This window comes from Oreochromis niloticus, linkage group LG6 (genome assembly GCF_001858045.2).
Source record: "Oreochromis niloticus isolate F11D_XX linkage group LG6, O_niloticus_UMD_NMBU, whole genome shotgun sequence".
In the NCBI taxonomy this organism is placed as follows: domain Eukaryota; kingdom Metazoa; phylum Chordata; class Actinopteri; order Cichliformes; family Cichlidae; genus Oreochromis; species Oreochromis niloticus.
In genome coordinates this window covers 26,596,296-26,615,503 of record NC_031971.2, presented here as the reverse complement: position 1 = coordinate 26,615,503, position 19,208 = coordinate 26,596,296, and the positions used below count along the sequence as shown (strand labels likewise).

At 38.2% G+C, this 19,208-nt stretch overlaps 3 protein-coding genes across 9 annotated transcripts in view; 1 reads left to right on the top strand and 2 right to left on the bottom strand.

Moving 5' to 3' along the window:
* Positions 1-19,208, bottom strand: part of LOC100696723 (alpha-1,6-mannosylglycoprotein 6-beta-N-acetylglucosaminyltransferase B) — a 121,234-nt gene that overhangs the window by 25,695 nt on the left and 76,331 nt on the right. The window lies entirely within an intron of this gene.
* Positions 5-4,856, top strand: LOC109194591 (uncharacterized). 6 transcript variants are annotated; one of them, XM_019359661.2, is made up of 15 exons: positions 5-381; positions 548-687; positions 899-1,124; positions 1,237-1,312; positions 1,435-1,715; positions 1,798-1,833; positions 1,941-2,014; positions 2,114-2,191; positions 2,460-2,664; positions 2,746-2,845; positions 2,943-3,105; positions 3,208-3,314; positions 3,389-3,533; positions 3,671-3,797; positions 3,981-4,856. In XM_019359661.2, the coding sequence occupies exons 1-9, from the start codon at positions 334-336 to the stop codon at positions 2,659-2,661; spliced, it is 1,161 nt and encodes a 386-aa protein (XP_019215206.2). In that variant the 5' UTR covers positions 5-333; the 3' UTR covers positions 2,662-2,664; positions 2,746-2,845; positions 2,943-3,105; positions 3,208-3,314; positions 3,389-3,533; positions 3,671-3,797; positions 3,981-4,856. The 6 variants fall into 6 exon arrangements, with proteins under 6 accessions (XP_019215206.2, XP_025763953.1, XP_025763955.1 ...); XM_025908168.1 differs by having other exon boundaries at positions 3,948-4,856; XM_025908171.1 differs by having other exon boundaries at positions 7-381; positions 624-687; positions 3,948-4,856.
* Positions 4,115-7,934, bottom strand: LOC109202398 (uncharacterized). Its single transcript, XM_019359659.2, has 7 exons — positions 7,464-7,934; positions 6,596-7,272; positions 6,053-6,098; positions 5,606-5,697; positions 5,414-5,524; positions 5,021-5,294; positions 4,115-4,745 (listed from the first exon to the last, which is right to left on the bottom strand). The coding sequence occupies exons 1-6, from the start codon at positions 7,512-7,514 to the stop codon at positions 5,267-5,269; spliced, it is 1,005 nt and encodes a 334-aa protein (XP_019215204.1). The 5' UTR covers positions 7,515-7,934; the 3' UTR covers positions 4,115-4,745; positions 5,021-5,266.

Here is a 19,208-nt window from a genome sequence, read left to right as displayed (position 1 = left end):
GCGTGCAAAAAATGTATTTCAGTGTTTGCGCTTATCCATATACACACACACAATAGCACCCCCTCTCGCTCAGTTTTTTCATTTGCGCTTGCTCGCAATGTGTTGCTTGCGCTCACAACATTCTCTGCTGCGAGCGCTCAACTCTCTGTACACCGTTATAAGTGTGCCACAAAACCAACCAATCACAGACTTGGTTTCAAAAATTCTGATTGGCTCTTACGGTCTCCAATCAGCTCGCTAGCTGCTGCATTCCGGACACCGGAAACACTGTCCACTCAGCCTCGCTTCTTGCAGATAGAGGGAGTTTTGATTTACTCTGCAGCCAAAGAAGAGATGGCAGAATCAAATAATGGCTCCAATAATACTACACCACAGTATCAGGTGAGTTTAATTTTTTTTGTGTGAATTTAGTAATTTGCTGTCCTTTCTGTTTAATATGCCGTGAAATTGTAGTTACAGATGCAGCTGTAGAGTTTAAGCTAGCCTAATGGGTAATTACCAGCGTAGTTGTCTTACTGAGGCAGTGTATCCCAATCATGCTTTTTAGGGTAATGGTGCAGTTGAGTCAGCAGTAAGAAATCTGGTGTCTTTGCTGCTTAACAACATATCCACAAATCCTTCAGGGAGGCCAACAGAGAGTGGGCAGCCGGAGCCTAGAACTCTGACTATCCAGCAAGAGATGACAAGGTGTTAGCTTTTTTTGTGTGTGTGTTTTTTTTTCTAAACGTTTTGCAATCTTTTCTGTTACAGTTATTTGGTTTATCGATTTATCAACATTGATTTCTAAATTAAAATGTGCTATTAAGGACTGGTGTCATATTTAATAACTTTATTAAACAATAACCCTTATGTTATGCAACACTGCATTTTTTTAAACTCATGCATTTTCATCCCACAGATCATTTCCAGGACATTTCAAATCAAACTTGAGCCGTGGTAAAAAGAGATGTTTAACATCTACTAAGCAGCTTGTTAAGGCAGGCAGTAAGACCACAGGCCTCAGTTTTTATTTGCTGTCAAAAAACACATCCTACACTCCTTTGCCAGCTGAGGAGCTTGAACTCCTACAAGCTGGCATGGGGAGACAAACCGTGTCTCTTCCAGAAGATGGTGACCATGCAGAGGTAAGGTTGTATAGTCAGTATTAAAATAAGTCATTGGCAGACGCATTTAGCCTGAATCATATGCCACAGTCCATTTAGTGTTTCATTCTGCTTAACTGTGTTTTTAACTAAGATTTCAAGACTTCTGGAAGAAACCTTTCCAAAAATGGAATATCTTTGTGGAGGATGGCTCTTGCATAAGGCAACAGGTTTGTTGTTAATTCAGTTTTTATGTGTGTTTTGGGCATTCTTGCGTGCTCATACTGCATTAGAATTATGTAGTTGATACTTTTGCTGCTTGATTGTTTGTGCTATCTTTCTGTCAATAAAGGTGGGAGTGGTCGACGAAAGCTCACTGTAATTCCACCTGAAACAGAAGGATATTCTGTCAAAACACTGAAAGCTGTGTCAGGAGGTGGCAAATCCACTTTTTACATTGTACCTCTTCAGGAAACATTAGACACATCTCCTCTACCTCCCGACTCACAGCACTTTTCAAAGATGCCAAAGAAGTTATGTTACCAGTGTAATGAAGTTATGCCTCTGCAGATGCTTGCAGTACACATCAATACGTGCAAAGGAAAATTCTCTCCTGATGAGACTGATGATGAGGTGAGACAATTTTGATGAAGTCAAAATGAGCAATTTTAATTAAATAATATAGTATCACAATTACTGTTTTTTAATTCTGCAGGAATCTGAGTTATGCATTGTGAAAAGCAAATGCAAGGTAAACCTAGCAAATTACTAAAAACCATAGTAACTACAATAAATTTTGTATCGGTAATGATCTTTTTCCCACTATGCATAACATGTACCCCCTTTTTGAAATTGTAGGTTATTTGTCCAATATGCACTAAGGACTTTCCTGAAGATGAGATCACAGTCCACGCAAGTCTGTGTGGGGATAGGTAATCTTTTTTCAGCCGTTTATGAAAAAATGTTAATCAGTAACAGTCCACGCAAGCATATGTATTTTTTTTTTTTTTTTTACTTTGTTTCGTCAACAGCTTTCAATGCATGGTGCCTGAAGAAAATGACCAAACTACATGCACACCAACTCAAACTTCAGTATGCACAACAGACAGGTAATCTTTGCTCTATTATAGTTCATATACACACTATTATGCAGAACCATTTGTTAAAATTATGTGTAAGATCTTTTAAACAATAGCTGGGTTTTAATTTCATATAAAACATTTTATGATCACACTACTTTAAATTATGGTTAAAGATTGTTGCACAGAACATGCTGCGATAAGTTCTAATCAAGTTTAATGTGGTAGCCTCTTTTAATCTAAAGATGATTATTTTTCTTTGAGAACTTAGGATGTTTTCTACCCTGTTTTTGTTAAGCGTGGAAGATGTATTGCGTTGCCTTGAACAACAAGTCGACACCACAACAGAATTTAAGTTGTGTGTGGACAGAGAAGACCTTCCAGACAGAGGCATTCTCCAGTGGCAGAGAAAAAAATCTGCATCTCCCACCAGTGTTCTTAGGGTGGTTTTCATTGGAGAGGCAGGCGTGGATACAGGAGCACTTAGGAAAGAGTTTTGAGTGGTGAGTTGCCTATTACCTGTTTTGTCCTAGTGTCAAAAAATAATGGATAACTTAAAAATGCGGATATTTTTTGTATGAAAGACATGATTTCAGGTATTGAAAGCAGATTCTTTGAAGGACCTGAGAACAAGGGCAAAAACCCCAAGTATTCTCTGACCGATCTTGATAATGAAAACTTCAGGTTGGTTACATACGAGCTTTGTGTATTACATTTAATACGCATCCGATATTTTTGTAAATGTTACCTGAAAATGAATTATAATCATTTGTCTACACAGAACTGTTGGTGAAATAATTGCAGTCAGCCTCGCCCAAGGAGGCCCATCTCCTGCCTTTTTCAAAGAATGGTGCTACAATTTCCTCTGCTCAGGAGAGGTTGATTTCAGCTGTCTGTCTAAGGAGGATGTTGCAGATGTGGAATCTTCCCTGCTCATCAGCAAAGTGAGCACCTGGTTTAGCTCTGGCACATGATATATTATGAGTATGGTGTTTTTAAACACTTTTAACCTTCTGTATTTCCTCTTTCACATTATACATTTCCAGGTTGAAGATGCAGCAGACATACAGTCTCTGATGTTGTGGGCTGATGAAATTGTCACCTGTGGATACACAAACCAGATAAAGATGGATAGTAAGGAAAGCATGATACGGTAAGCGAGAAAAAGTCAGAGAGATCATTAACCCATCCCCAACTAGTTTTTCATTTTGTTTTGTTTTCTTTAAGTGCCATTGTCTTACACTCTACAACAAGACTGATTCCAATGCTACAGCAGCTCAGAAAGGGCATGGAACTGTATGGTCTTGTGAACCTGATGGCTGTAAATCCTGAAGCTTGCCACAGTTTGTTTGTGCCTGGGAAAATCCTCAAAGTAAGTATTAACATAGCAGCTTCAGTCTGATCCGAAGACAGTCCACTTATCTGTACTGTAGTTATCCTGTATTTATTTATTAGTTTTGAATGAACAATATATCTATAATATAATCTACTTTATTTCCTTATTTACAGCCAGACGCTGATTTCATTATGATGAGCTGCCAACCACATTTCAGTGAAAAGGGGACATCTAGGGAGAGAACTGAGAGGAAGATCATAAATTTTTTGCAAGATTTCTTGCAGGAGATTGAAGCATCAGGTACTATATAGTATTAGCTGTATATACCTATAGTATTGTGTATATATACCGTATGCATCTGTTAAATATTTTTGCTTTAACATACAGGGCACTAGGAAGTATTCTTAGTTGTTAATTTAAAACATTGTAATCCAGATTGCTTTTATTTAGAAAAGACTTCAGAAACATTTTCAAACATCACAGATGGAAACACAGGCGGTGCAGGTGGTGAAAAATCAGAGTCTCTTGCTGTCCAGCATGTGCTCCAGTGGATGACCGGCCAGTCCCATGTTCCCATCCTTCCTGATGAAAAGAGACATTTCAAAATAACATGCAAGTTTGACCACGAATGTAAGGAGCGGCTGGGAGATCACTCAATTTGTTACCCAGTTGTGAGTGCATGCACTTGTACTGTGACTTTTCCAGTGCAGCATCTGGACACTTACACAATGTTTAAAACCATAATGAGTGCAGCAGTTAGATATGGTGGTGGATTCCACAGAGTTTAACACATTGTTGTCTTGTAATTTGGAAACTAAATGAGTAAAATGTTTCTAAACATTAGCTGTTAAGATGTTCGTAGCTGTTTCATGAAAATGATAAGACTTCAAAACTTTGTGTAGGGTCCTACGTTGATAGATAATAAGCAAGTGCTTTGTTTGATTGTCTACTTGTAATCTGAATTGTAATCTGTAATCTTTCAACAAAGAAATCCAGTATTTGAGAACAAAAGAGCGTTGACTTTCACGTCCATCTTAAGTGTCACTGTTGGTTTGACACCAGTAGCAAGAATTGTATATACAGGTCACAACCGTAAGATTCTGAATGTTCCAAGGGATTAATTGTTCTCTGAAGTCCCTCCAGGGTTTCCTCATCCAGTGGGCATTCAATTTCAGGAACCACAACTGTGCTGTTAGATTCTTCTTGCAGTACAGCACTCTCCCAGTCAATGCCTGGATCCTGAAGCTCCTTCAAATCCACAAACATATATAATAGTCATTATTCCAGAATAGGTACTTTTGGGAGTAATGTTATTTTGTGTAAGCGTTTTTTCCAATAAATACAACAATTTAAAAAGAATGCCTTTGTTTTCATGTTCTTCTTACTGTGATTTACATTAGTGGTAATTGATAGGCAAGAATGTATAAAATCACCAGAAGCATCTCGCAGATGTGCCACAAGTGTTTAATATGTTAATTTCAGAAGAGCAGAGTTTCAGAAGAGCAAAAACTATGATCTGGTACCTCAAGTCTCTCGCCGTCGTCCAGCTCTTGTAGATGTCCCATACACCAGAGCTGTTCAGGAGTGAGACCACCTTCTGTCCTGAGGGGATGATTATTCCATCCTCCAACAAAGGTGACAAGATCTGCTCGGAGTCGAGGGACAAAGATGTAGTGGACACCAAAGAGATGAATGACATCTGAAATGTCAAGCAGGCCATCCTCCTCAAGTGAGTGAAGAACATCATGGTACTTGCTAGTGACTGCAATCTAGACATCACGCCAAAGTCGTTCTACTCTGTAAATACATTTGAATTTGGATTTATGGTATTATATGCTTTAAATCAATATCAGAACTGCTACAACAATCTACCCATGCAGTCAATAATAATATAAAAAAAACATCAAAAGACTAACCTCTGATTGTGGACACTCTTTCCAGATATGAAACTCGCTCTCCCTGTTCCTCTTGTGGCAAACATGAAATGTGCAATGTCCAGGTTTTCTACTCCTTGATCTGCCCTAACCCTATGATAAAAATACATTTTTAAGGAAGTTGTCTTTAATGAAACTTGTTGCTAGCATATAAATTTGATCAGGGCATTAAACCTTGATGGCAAGCCGTGAAGCTGGGCTGATCTCAGGAAAAATGAGAATGCAGTTTTTGCCCTGTTGTTAGTTGCTGCATCCAAGTACAGGACCTGCAGTAAAAACAAATGGAAAATTAAAGATCTGGTTTCAGATCATGTATAGTTTTTCAGTTAATAATGCAGTTCCATAATAAGTGTTCAAGGAACATTGTACGGTTCTATGTTCAAAACCATAATTCAAAGCTTGAGTAGTCTATATATCAATATTGGTAGTACTTATCAAAAAATAAAAATGGCCTTTTAGTTGAACCTTTTTTTTGTAAAGAACTGATTATAATTTTTTTTTTTAAATTGCAAATCGTCCACTATGTTGGCTTGCTGAATAATTGATGTTCATAAAAAAATAACCTAATACAGCTCTCATTTCAAAACTACCAAATATTCTACATAACAGTTTAAATTTTACCTTCCTTGAGTAGCCATCCACTCCACCAAAGATCACAACATTGTACCTGTTTCAGAGGGAAAACAATCTCACTAAGGCTTGATTTGCAGAACATGTAAGACATTGAAAATACATTTTTCAGTATGCACACTTGCCACTGATTTAAACTGGACACTTGTCAGGTGTGCTGAAAATAATACCAACATTTTTATATGTGAAAGTGGATAAGTTCAATGAGACTAAATATTTTAGTTCCCTTGTCATGATTTTTTTTTAAGTTTTCAGTAGCACTTACCATATTATGTGTTGATAGGCTTGTTATCATGGAAAATATCGATATACAAAGTGTAAATAATTGCTCAAGAAAATTTACAATTAACAATATTACTGCTTTTGTTACACATCCTGTAATCCTTTTACTTAATATTACAATATGAAGTGCTTTTTAAAATATTATAAACACACTGAAAGACCTATCAGATAAGGTTGATTAAAACAGATTTAAAGTATAACGTGCATCTTTCTGCCCAACTTTTATTAGAGCTATATAAGTGGGTATTTTACCTTATTAGCTTGTGATTTGTGTCTATGTGGACAAGGGAGAGAGGGCCTCGCACCGAGTAGCTTCTTCGCACAACACAGCCTAGTTCTGTAATCCGTGTGAAGATCCCAACAGCATCAACTCGATGCATGGAGGCCATCATTCTCCACCACTGAACACGGAGACCCATAGAAACCAAATGTCCTTGAACCATTCGATAGCCAGCATTTGGCATCTGATTTTTGATAGTCGATATGATGTTGTCCAGCTCTTGGTCATTCATTGTGCTGTATGTTCCTCTCACAGACAAGTCAAATTCTTGCATCCTCCTGAAGATTGTTCTTCTTGAAACACCAAGACATTTAGCGATGCAGCTGACTGGCAGCTGAGTGTCCAACAAGTTCTTCAGTTTTTCTCTCTCTAGTACGATTTTGGGGTGGCCAGGTCCCAGACCAACTTCTGTTTCCAGTTCAATAATTCCCACAGAGGTGATGTTAATTTCACACTGAACCAGATGATGAACATTTTGTAGAGCCTCTGTAATCTCTGACAGACCACCTATTTGCTGAGAGAAAGATTCAAACAGAACAAGCTCATGACGAGTCAAGAACTCCAAATAATCCAGATTTAGTGGTTGTTGGTTTAAAGCAGCTTCCAGTTTAGAGAGGAGTCTATGCATCATTTGCTGTCTCAGTATGTCCTGTTAAAAGCAGCAAACATGGACAAGTAGTTAGAAAAATACAATGAAATGACGTATCTCAGACAAAAATAAACAACCCATAAAACGAACTACATGAGGTACATCATTTTTCAAGTTTGCATAGTTTGCAAATTAGCTAACGTCAGTTATCAAGCGAATAATAATGTACAAAATGATTTTATATTACTTACATGTGGCCGGGACATGTTGTTTTCGTGCTGCTGTTCAGTATTCGACGACATAAAAGAGAGCTACTCAAATATAATTTGGAGAGTCAGTTGGCATGGTTGTATAATGCAACTACATTATACTACACCAACGATAGTCTTAACAAATAATATATTTTAAAATAAAATAATTAAAGATATTATCCGCAAATTGGGGTTTAATTGAGTTTAGCTGGATTTAGCTACATTTCGGACTGTTTCCGGAATGCAGCAGCTAGCGAGCTGATTGGAGACTGTAAGAGCCAATCAGAATTTTTGAAACCAAGTCTGTGATTGGTTGGTTTTGTGGCACACTTATAACGGTGTACAGAGAGTTGAGCGCTCGCAGCAGAGAATGTTGTGAGCGCAAGCAACACATTGCGAGCAAGCGCAAATGAAAAAACTGAGCGAGAGGGGGTGCTATTGTGTGTGTGTATATGGATAAGCGCAAACACTGAAATACATTTTTTGCACGCAGCAATGAATTTTGTTCACTCAAATTCAGCTTTTGTACGCTCAAAATAAATTTCTCCTCAAAATGCAACACTTGCACTTGCAATATTTTTTTACGTGCGCTCAGAATAGTGGCACTGAAATAACGCCATATGTATTGTCAACATATGCAAAGTACTGTATAAAGATTTCTATGATCTCTTGATCTGAAGGTCAAAGTGATAATAACTGTATATAGAGCTATTTTCAAACTATGTTTCTTACTTCCATTGTTTGCATTGACACCATAAAGGCATATAGGGAATGAAACATGCAGATTCTAAATATCACACTACTCTTTACCACTGACCTCTTCTTTAAGGTCAAACTTTCATAAACTGTCTTTTAAAATTACTACTTACTTTGGTTTAACAGCTTACATCCACTTATTACATTATATATATATCATAATATATGTGAGAAAGTGCACAATGAGGGAGGTGAGAAAGGGTGTACATTACTGTAGTAACACAACTGAAATTCATATGAATAAAATTCAAGCAAAAAGGAAAGAGACAGAAAATAAGGTGACGTGGGGTTGGGTGGGGGGGGGTGGATTGTAATCCACCAGCTGAGAAAACAGCAGTATGGTAAAATACAATCAGCTCCTTGGCTCCTCATTTCCCAGCAGCCTGTTTCTTTTATTCTTTCCCTCTAATCCTTCTCCTTTGGCAGCTGTTCAACCATAGCATATTGGCCAAGAGAGAAAATGATTTAGCTGTTCTTGAAATGTTTTTTTTTTAATATATCTTTTGTTAGGAAACACTGAAGGACATTTCCACTGGTGATACTACAATGAATACCTGACCGAACGGTTGGTATATTTTTCTGAAACTCAGATGAATCAGATGTCCGTTACATTTGCCCTTTCAGCACCGCTGTCAACGTCATAAACTGTATGGTGCAAATCAATATCACTCTAGCACATGTGAATGTACTGCTTTTTTATGCACAGCAACAGTGTTTAATACAGAGAATGTGAGGCTTGTGACAAAAATATTCAGGGGTGAAATAGCAATACACGTTGGGCCATTAGTTCAGTAAAATAAAATACCACAGCCCGTTGTTGTATGTGTAGTTATTTTAAACTAAATGCTGTGCTGATTATAGTTTAGTATTGAGCTTTTTCAAACTCAATACTAAACTAAAATGCATCATTCAGATTCTTATGACTGTGGTGATTCTTCCTCAGGCTGAGATTGAGGAGATTTATTCATGATGTCATCCCTGTGTGAGTACTTTACAACTCCTGCTCTTTTACACGTACACTACTCAAAGGTCAAGCATATGCATTGTCTGGACCTTCACACACATCAGGATGCCCAAAGGGAGTTCAATTATTAAAAACACATTTTTAAAAAAAAGAAAGACCAGCAAGTTACTCCAAATGTAATTAAACAACTAGTCTAACTATTCGTACTTCACTTTTCTCTTACACTGGACTGTAGTGTTAAAGCTGTAAAATTGCATGCACACACATGGGAGCCTCCACACACACACTGACACACAGACGCACACATGGCAGCGATCCCAGACACTATTCCAGTGCCATACAGGGCTTCACTGGAGTCCAATTACCCAGGGTCCTCTTGTCTCCTGGCTGGCATCAAGTCAACAAGCTCTTTGAATGAAGATATATACACACACAAACACACGCGCGCACACACATGCACTGAAATGACTGCGAGAGGATATTTAACTGAGAACGTTTCCATAGTAATATCTGTTTGTGACTCTGCACAGTTTTTTTTTTAAATTAATAAAATAAAACAAAGGTAACCTAATGAAAAATTGTCTGGCATTGTAATGACTATGTCAAAGCAATTAAAAGAATGGAAATACATCTGCACTGAAGTGATTCTTACGTCAGAGGAGCTCAGAGGGTCTATCGTCTCCTGTGAAGCTCTACCTGTGATGAAGCTTTTTTTTCAGACCTCCAAATAAAATGTTTTCATCAAAGCTGAGTGACTCTGACATGTTACTGTTGACAATTATTATGCGTTGGTCTATACTTTCTTTTTTCTAAAACTGTGACGTCCAAAGTAATGAAAGAACATTGTAACTGAAAACAATCTCCACCTGAATACGCTCATGAATGTTTACTGCAAATTAAATTGTAGGTACACAAATTTATATTTCTGTACACATATTTTAGCAATTATGCTTGTGTGTGTATTACTAGTTATGTTTTCCTGTGTATGGGGTTATATACTGTAGTTACTTCATTCAATACCAAAAGCCTGTATTGATTTCCTAAGGAGCATTTTGGCAGGGTGTTATTAGAGCACAAAAAGCACACAATGAGCAATAACACACAGTGAAGAGCTAAAATCTGCCATTTTGCCCATAGGTCTATTACTGCATTCTGTACTGTATGTGTTTGTGTGTCTTTGTAAGGAAATGCAGTCTGCCAATCCTACTCAATGGTTTGTGGTAACTGCAGAAACTGACACAAAGCTTATTGTCTGTCTTTCTGTTCAGTTCTGTGAACAGCATGTGTAAGTGCGTGTCAGTACTGAACACTGAGCGATAGTCAGTTTTCGATCCCAGTGTAGTGTTGCAAAAGAAGGCTGTAAGATGATGCAAAAAGATGACAATAATTAAAAAGTCAGGCAGTCAAATCGTTAATCGTTCTTAATAGAGCTGCATGAACACAAGGTAGAAAAAACAATGAAAATATGACCTTTAAATGATTTTTCATTCAATAATCTACGTTGATTTGTCTTATAGTTCAAATTAAAACAATCTTGGTGTTGTCTTCATGCAGATCCATTTGTTTTTTGTCCTCCCATGATCTTGAATTTCTTGCACAAATTGAAAGCTTCAGTGCACGTTTAAAGAAGATACACATGTTTAATTGTTATATCTGATTTGACTGAACATTGCTGCATTTTGCTTTAATTTATACACTAAGTTTTCCACCTCAGCCAAGGATAAAAATGTGTTTCCAATATTTCATTTAATTTGTCTTATTAAAACCACACAAAGGTGTTTGATAAAACTCATTTCATGAGGCAAAGATTCATCTCAGTTTGCAAACACAGATTACTGGCTAGATGGACGTGTGACTGATTGGATGCATGTGCACAGTTTGTAGAAATGCATTTGTCTGTGATTTCAGTGCAATTTAATTTTTGTGTCTGTGCATCTGTGTGTGTCTGTGTATGTGTATTTGTATGAATGACGCAGAAGTTCAAGGGCATCCCAGTCAGTTCTGACAGCTGATGTCATCTACACTGTCCTGGCTGACAAAGGGTTGGAGAGGGTCAGCAGCGAGATGGGAATGTTAGCAGCTCAAACTGCGAAAAACACTACACAGTGTGCATGCGCGTGTGTTTTTGTGTGTATCCCATCATAAAAAAAGAAAAGAAAAAAGAAAAACAGACTGATGGTTGTATTGTTTGGCACTTCGTCCAAATGTACCATGGCTAGTCCACAGTGTACTGCTAAATGCAGGCTACCAAAAGTTATATATTATACATTTTCTTTAGTTTCTTATGTGAAATCTGCTCTGGCAGCTGTAAGAGACCCTTGTGTCAAAGCCGTTTATCATGATTGTGGTGTGATCTGTGCACACAACTCAAATGAAAACTCATACGGTGAACTGTTCAGACATTTATAACTATGACTGACTATAAACAATTTTAGAGGTGGGCCATGAAAAAATAAAGAGGTGTAAAAAAAATCTAAGTCCTAAGTGTCACGAAAATGTTGCCTTGGTATTGCATAACGAAACATCAAAAAGTTTCATCCTTAAAAGTCTTGGAGTGGAATTTGGTTAAGTTTATCACCGTGACATGATGACAAAATTGTGCAACACCAGCTTGATCCTCTTATGCGTGGACCCTGGAGGCAGCTGCGAGCGGTATAATGCTCCCATTTTAGGAAGACAAGCCAGCTTCACATGTTACCTCAGTGCTATGAGGGTGTCGGTGTAGGTTTGTGTGTCTATACCTTATATCTGTATACTGTATGTTTACCACAGTATGAAATGTAGATGAAATATTGAAAAAAAAAGAAAGAAAATGCCAGATAAAGTAAATACTGCGGTAAATCAGCATGTTCTTAATTCTCAGCTCAATCAAATGATAGCTGTGCACCTACACACACACATACACACACGTATAGCATAATCAAACAGTCAAACATCCATGTAATCATCTGTTTCCACATTTGCCTCTGATTACACCCAGGGGGAGCCAATCTGTCTGCATGTGGGCAAAGTTTCTCATGCACACGCACACACACACACGCACACACACAGATACGTGCATACCATGCAGCACAATCTTTACACACAAGCACTCATCTGCACACAAACACCATGTATATACAGCCATGCTAGAAGCAGCTGACAGGCCCCAGTTATCAGCCAAGGCAGGGTGCACTAGATAAGAGAGCCTCAGGGCGTCATAAACACCAATACAGAGAGAGAGAGAGTGAGTGAGCGAGAGAGACAGAATAATGTAGGGATGGAGGGATAAATCAGAGATGAAAGAAGGAAGAGGAAAAATTCAACACTCCTGTCATAGATAATAAAATTCTCAGATAAAGAGCTACAGCGGGAAGAGAGAGAATTAGAGACGCTTGGGAAGTGTGCAAGAGAGAAAGATGGGGCAGCAAGGTGAAAGAAGAAAGTGACATGTTAGTCACAAGGGGCGGGCAGTCAGGGAATGAAAGACAAGAAAAAACAAGTGGGAGTGAGGAAGAGGCTGGATGAGCCGGACGGTGAGATTAAAAAGGAAAAAGAAAAAAAAACTGAAAAGGATTTATACAGGGGGCATCATTCATTTTATTCACATACAGCGATCAGGCACAACATTATGACCACCTGCCTAATATTGTGTTGGTCCCCCTAATATATCCCACTAACTAACAGGTGCCATGATGAAAAGATAACCAGTGTTATTTCCTTCACCTGTCAGTGTTCATAATGTTATGCCTGATCGGTGTGCTCACTCCGGCTTCTTACATTACTGTGCGTGCAATAAAAGCTCCTGATGACAAGGAAATAAGTCCTGATCAGAACCCCAGCAGGTCTTCTTCTAATGATATTAGAGCTGTTCCACCACAGGAAGACCAGCGTCGACCCAATACACTTGTCTGTACAAGATGGATAATAATGGTGTGATTAAATGCAAAAGTAAACAAAAATGCTCAACAGACTGTACACAGAAGATGGATGTAGCCACCATGATGTCATCAATTGGTTAGTGAACTCCCATTGTGACAACTCAGGTACTGACTAGAGATGGCACGATACCACTTTTTTATGTCCGATACTGATACCGATATCATAAATTTGGATATCTGCCGATACCGATATGAATCCGATATAGTGTGTTTTTTAATCAATAAAACTGTTTTTTTAATATCTTGCTGCTTTTTGTATAAGTTCATACTCAAGTTAAAAAAAACCAAAACACTAAAGCTATTCTGTTATACCTGTATGCAAAAAATACACTGCACCCAAAATATTTCATAGTTCAGCAATACTGATCAATCTAATTAACTTAAACCTACTCCATCCTCCCTATTCTGGTATTTTAAAGAGTAAGCAACCTAACTAATAGGGTTCTAAAACTTCTAGCAAAAAAAAATTAAAAATAGGGAACCACCCCCCACCCTCCACCTCGTGATGCTTAATCGACGTAATCAACTTTAATTTGATGCAGTGTGAAAAAAAAATGCTCAGAAATAAATTATTTTTCAAGAATAATTAAATAGATTCAACATCTTTCTTCAACAGAATTGCAGACTGCACAGATGGTATCTTCCCAAAGGAAAAAGTACTATAGCTTACTAGGGTATATTAGACTTAATAGTTACTATATACAGTAATGGACTTCTAAACATTTTACATCAGATTAAAACTTTGGGTGTAAGATTTGGATAATTATTTATTAAAAGCTAGACATTTTAAATGAGAATAAGAAAGAAAAGTATGTCTTTGTGCCCCCTTTTCCCTGTTAATGCCCTATCGGCCCCCCTGGCTACACTTTGCTAGATCCGCCCCTGCACAGTTACCAGCCGTTAGCTACGTAGAAAAGGATCCTGGTGTACAAAGTAATATTAAATAAATTCTAACAACAGCTTATCAAGCTTAAACGTGCTGCTGTTGTTCAGCCGCTGGTTTCCTCTTTCTGGCGCGAAGTGGGCGATAAACAAGAGAGACGGACTGGTGACAGAAAAGCCGATCAGCTGATCATTGATCAGTTTCATGATTGAAGTAGCAGCAGGAGACTGAGGGGGAGAGAATGAGAGGCAGTTCCATATATCGGTTGTTAAGCTTAACGCGGGAATGCTTTACAAACATTCAGAGATGAACTTACACACTTGCTTTACTTCTCTCTGGGATAACTTCCTCGGAGATGAAATGCCGGATTGCTAGCGAGGCTACAAATACACACAGCCGCTCTATCACGTGATGCATACTGCTCCGACGTGCTACGGTTATGAGCCAAGTTACGCCGTGTCGCAAGTTTTGTGAGGTGCTTTTTTGATATTTAATGGATCTGATTACATTTTTTATTTCCCTCCGATATCCGATCCAGTAATTTACGTCAGTATCAGACCGATACCGATACGTAATATGGATCGGTCCGTCTCTAGTACCGACTGACACTATTTGGGGTTTCTGGAAAAGTGATTTGATGACTTGAAAGTAGCAACTTAGACCGCAAACTCACCAGGAATCATAAACAGCTTATAAACAAGGGATATAAAGGACACGCCCTAAAGATGTCTGTATAACCAAACTTTCTTTTTGCAATCAGATAACTATACCAGCTACCTGCTGTCGATTGCAGGCAGTTCAACTTTGAACATATGAAGCTGTCTCCCTTTCCAGGCAGTCTATGCTTGTAGCACTCAGACCACAGCAGGGCACTATGAATGGAAAGCTTTTTCTGACAGTTGCACACTGAAAAGAAATGACAGAGAGCGTTTGCATACCTGAGTCACATGATAGACTATTTCTTACTGATTTTACACTGTGTACAGAGCACAAAGAAGATGAAAACCTCTGTAGGTTTATTCCCAAAACTGCCCACCCCCAAACCCCCAACCAAAAAGCAAAAGCAAATGCTGCTTCTTCTAACTGTAACCCCCAAAACAAGTCTTTACCATCACACAGCTGTTGTGTGGGGGAAAAAGTATTGTCATTGATACAATAAATCCTAAACTGGTCTTTCTCTCTCTCTCTCTCTCTCATCACACACACATAAACACATCTATTGCATACGCACCCCCTGCTAATAAAGTCTGCTCATGCTTTGTCTCCTAAGACGTCAGGCTGCCCGCTCTTTTCCCTTTGTCAGCAAGTTTTGATCTAATCCCACTAAATCAAGAAGAATAAGAGTCGGCATTGGTTGTGACGGAGGAAGTCGAGGGAGTTGAAAATGCACACGCACCCACCAATATGAGACCAAATAACACACACACACAACTGTATGAAAACGCATATGGGTGCTGGGCGTGTAAATAGATATTTTGGCAGGTGTACATATCATTATACTCTCACACATGGTGCAGATCAGATAAATCCACTTTGCAACCTGCCACCGGCACTCTGGAAGGAATAAAACAGAAGCAGAGTGCCAGTCAAGTGATGCAGCAGGCAGATGCTACTCGCTCAAGTGTGAAGTGAACAGACACATATGGATGAATATGTAGGGGCAAACACTCCCACTTGCAAATCATCCGGAGTCAAGTAGATGTGTGGATTCAAGTGCCATCGCCCGTCCTACCATACCCACACAGCATATAAGTGAACTGATTAGTATTATCCCAGCGACAGGACAGAGCACTAGCTGAGAACTAATTTTTACTGAAGTGTGTTGTAGATCGTCGACCTTCTTAAGCTGCACTCAACTGCCTGAATTGAGTTCCAGCTCACGCCTGAAATTAGACTTTGTAACCCACACTGGAGCTACAGACAAAAGGTTTCAGCTTTCAATGACATTTTTCTTATTCAGTACCTGTTGAGCGTGTTAAAGTGTTAATTAACAGGAAGCAGTAGCACTCAGTTATACTGAAATAACATGAAGGGGTACTCTAAAAATGCCTAAAAATGCTTGTTTACTTTCAAGTAAATTTGGTATTTTACAAGCAGAAATACTCTTCTGTAGTTACAAAGCTTAAAAATGACAACAGAGAGTCTGATTCATTGTGATATCCATTTCTGACTTAAAAAGGTAGTTTTCAGTCTTGCAACAATTCTAGGGCTGTTGTTTATTAGTTAGACCAAAAGAAAGAAAACTTTCCTCTGCTGACTTTTACTTTTCCTGTTGCACAATTACAGTCTGTTTAAAAGACTGGCATCATATAAGCAACAAATACTGAATGTTTAAAACATTTGATCTGCCACTGCTGTCAAGTCAAAGTTTAAAAAATCTAGTAACATCATTTATGATCAGTTGCCTGCACACTTGATTACATTCCAATCAACTTGGCTCTGTTTTGCATGCTAATAAGCACGTAAACCATAAATATAACATCCCAGCATTAGCATTATGTTAATGTATGAGACACCGGTTCTAAGGCTCTTTACAGTATTTCTCTCAGATTGTTTTCTTCCAGTATGACATGCTTCAAAAATATGACACAATGGATCTTAAATGCATGCAGACAGCAGTTGAGCATTTGCTGAAATTTTGCATGTAACATTACCAGCTTATATAGCTTACCTGTATTGGCCCAGTTCGTAGCAAGAGCAACTACTGGCTCAATAACATGCAGGTGAGACCTTCTCATAGGGTTTTATGGCATCCCACTAATTAAAAAGAACCTCTATGACATAAAAAAGATGATGATAATAGTATGAGGAACAGGGCAAACATCATTCTCTCAATTCTCTGCACTACACTCTACAAAGTTTGTAGAGGGTTTAATTATAACTTATCAATATCTTCCTGGATTGGAATCAAACTTGGGCCTCTGTAATAGCCTGCAGCATATGGGTTGTCTGCTAAACCCACTGACCTACACAAGCACCCGAGTCAGCATTTAAAAAAAATATTCTTGCATCACTTTGAGAATCAGTGAACAATACAATAGAACTGAATAGATAATTAAGAAAAATTAGCTGTCTCTGCCTGAAACTGTCCACAGTAAGGTAAATGGAAATTTTCTCTCTATTTAATCTAATCTCCTTACATTGTATGGGGTGAAATGCTGGGTGAGAGGAAATGCTTATGAATCAGAGTAAAAGAAAATGCCATTGTTGAAATTTTCCAAAAAAAGAAAAAGATTTTTCAGGACAAAATGACAGTACAATAGCGGTGAAAAGGAGAGCCGCCTAGGTTACAAGTTGATTCCAATCTACCGTTTTCAGGATTTTAACAATAGAATAAAAACATCCTGAGAAAAAAAGAGCTTGAATGCAGCTTCTGTAGCACTGAGATATTATGGACTCGCAATTCTCCATCAGACAACTTGGGCAAAAACACAGTGTCAGTTTGGAGCTGAAAAGAAGCTGTTGAAGTAGCGTCTGTCTGCTGATGCTGTCAGCAAACACAAAAGGAACTGCCAGCCTGTTTTATAACTGACTTTCTGCCCTTGTGTTCAGTTATTACACAGAACGTGCTGCAAAAACTAGAGTAAGAGAAGGAGGCTAAAGTGAGACAAAGTGGGAAATCAATGACTAAAGTAAAGGTGAGAGAATAGACTGCCATCTATTTAGATTTAGTGAAATCAACACCATTCCTCGCACAGCCTAATTTCAAGGCTGGCTGCCTTAAAATGGCCCAATTTTCTTTTGCAGAGGGCACAGAAATATCAGGTGTACTGACATCAGTTTGAGCCAAGCTTTGACAGCCCATTCCTTTTAAAGCCATTAGGAAGAGGAGATACTGACAGCATCGTTGAGCAAAATGTTTTAGGGTCTCATGTCAGCTCTTAACAACTCCAAGGACACCTCATGAAGTAGGGTATGTAGGCACCAAATGTAATTATGCTCAACTTTGCTCACACCTTCTGCTCTCTCTTTTCGACAAAAGCAGAAAAATCAGGGCTTTAATATAACTCAGAAGCACTGGGAAGCTTGTTAAAATAAAATGTGAATAATAAGATGTTTCTGACCCCATTTTCGCAGTGCTTGGCACAGACGTGATAAATGTGTGTCTCTGGTTTTAATGCCATTTAACTAACTGGAAGGTTTGAAGATAATATCAAACATCTGAATGGCCTCATGAAGAGTAAAGAGTTGACACTGACCTTGAATTAAAAAAAACCCTATTATGTAATTAATTACTAAAAAAATGTAAGCTGTAAGAATGAGAACTAAGTGATTTTTTCCTTTTTATGATACCCATAACTGATGATGCAACTATTGATATTTTCTTCAAATGGATGACTGTATACCTTCTCAACATAAAAATTGATGACTATGGGCTGGCACTGCAGGTGCTTCATACTCATTTATCAGTAGTGGTCATGCACCATTGCACTAAGAGCCAATTAAAACCCATTATGTGGTTCATAATCTTTCAAGGCAGGGTTCATTATTTCTTTTAAGCCAAGAATGGATTTAGTTTACCTCAGCCACCACCCTACAGCATCTATGACATTGTGCTAGATCTTTCACTACGGTACTCCACCTTTTATGCTCTAACTCAGCTGTTTAATAATCATGCCAGCATAAAAAATAGTTTCAGTAATCATTCTGTGGGTCTGAAGTTTGACTTTCTTAGACAAAAACAAAAAACATTAGAAAATATAAAGATTTAAAAGCTGTGGCTTCAGTATGTATTGTTTTGCACAGACATGTACCAGTGTTAACTAGCTAGTGCTGACCTGTAACCACTAGTAATACAAATTGGTATTTCACTCTACCTTCAATTCAACAGCAGCACTGCCCAGAGAACAACATAATAACCACAAATCTATAACTAACACAGGACTAATCTTACTATAACAAATGAAGCCTGTCGGCTTTCTTTGTTTGTCAGCTAACTCTTCCTACAGGAGTCAGGCAACCAAAATTGGTGCAACGGTACGTATCAGGCCCCCTATAGCTGATGCTATGATGTAGTCATGTCACCTAGCAACCGCCTACCAACAGGCTAAAATGACCCATTTTAGCCAACCTCTATCGCTTTAAAAAAAGCAGTTTATCCGTTTTAATATGATGACATTAACATCTAATTTAACAAATATTCACTATACTAATATATTCAATATCTGATGTTTACAGTATAAATATTACATTACATTAAATCATTGGACAGAATAACTCAT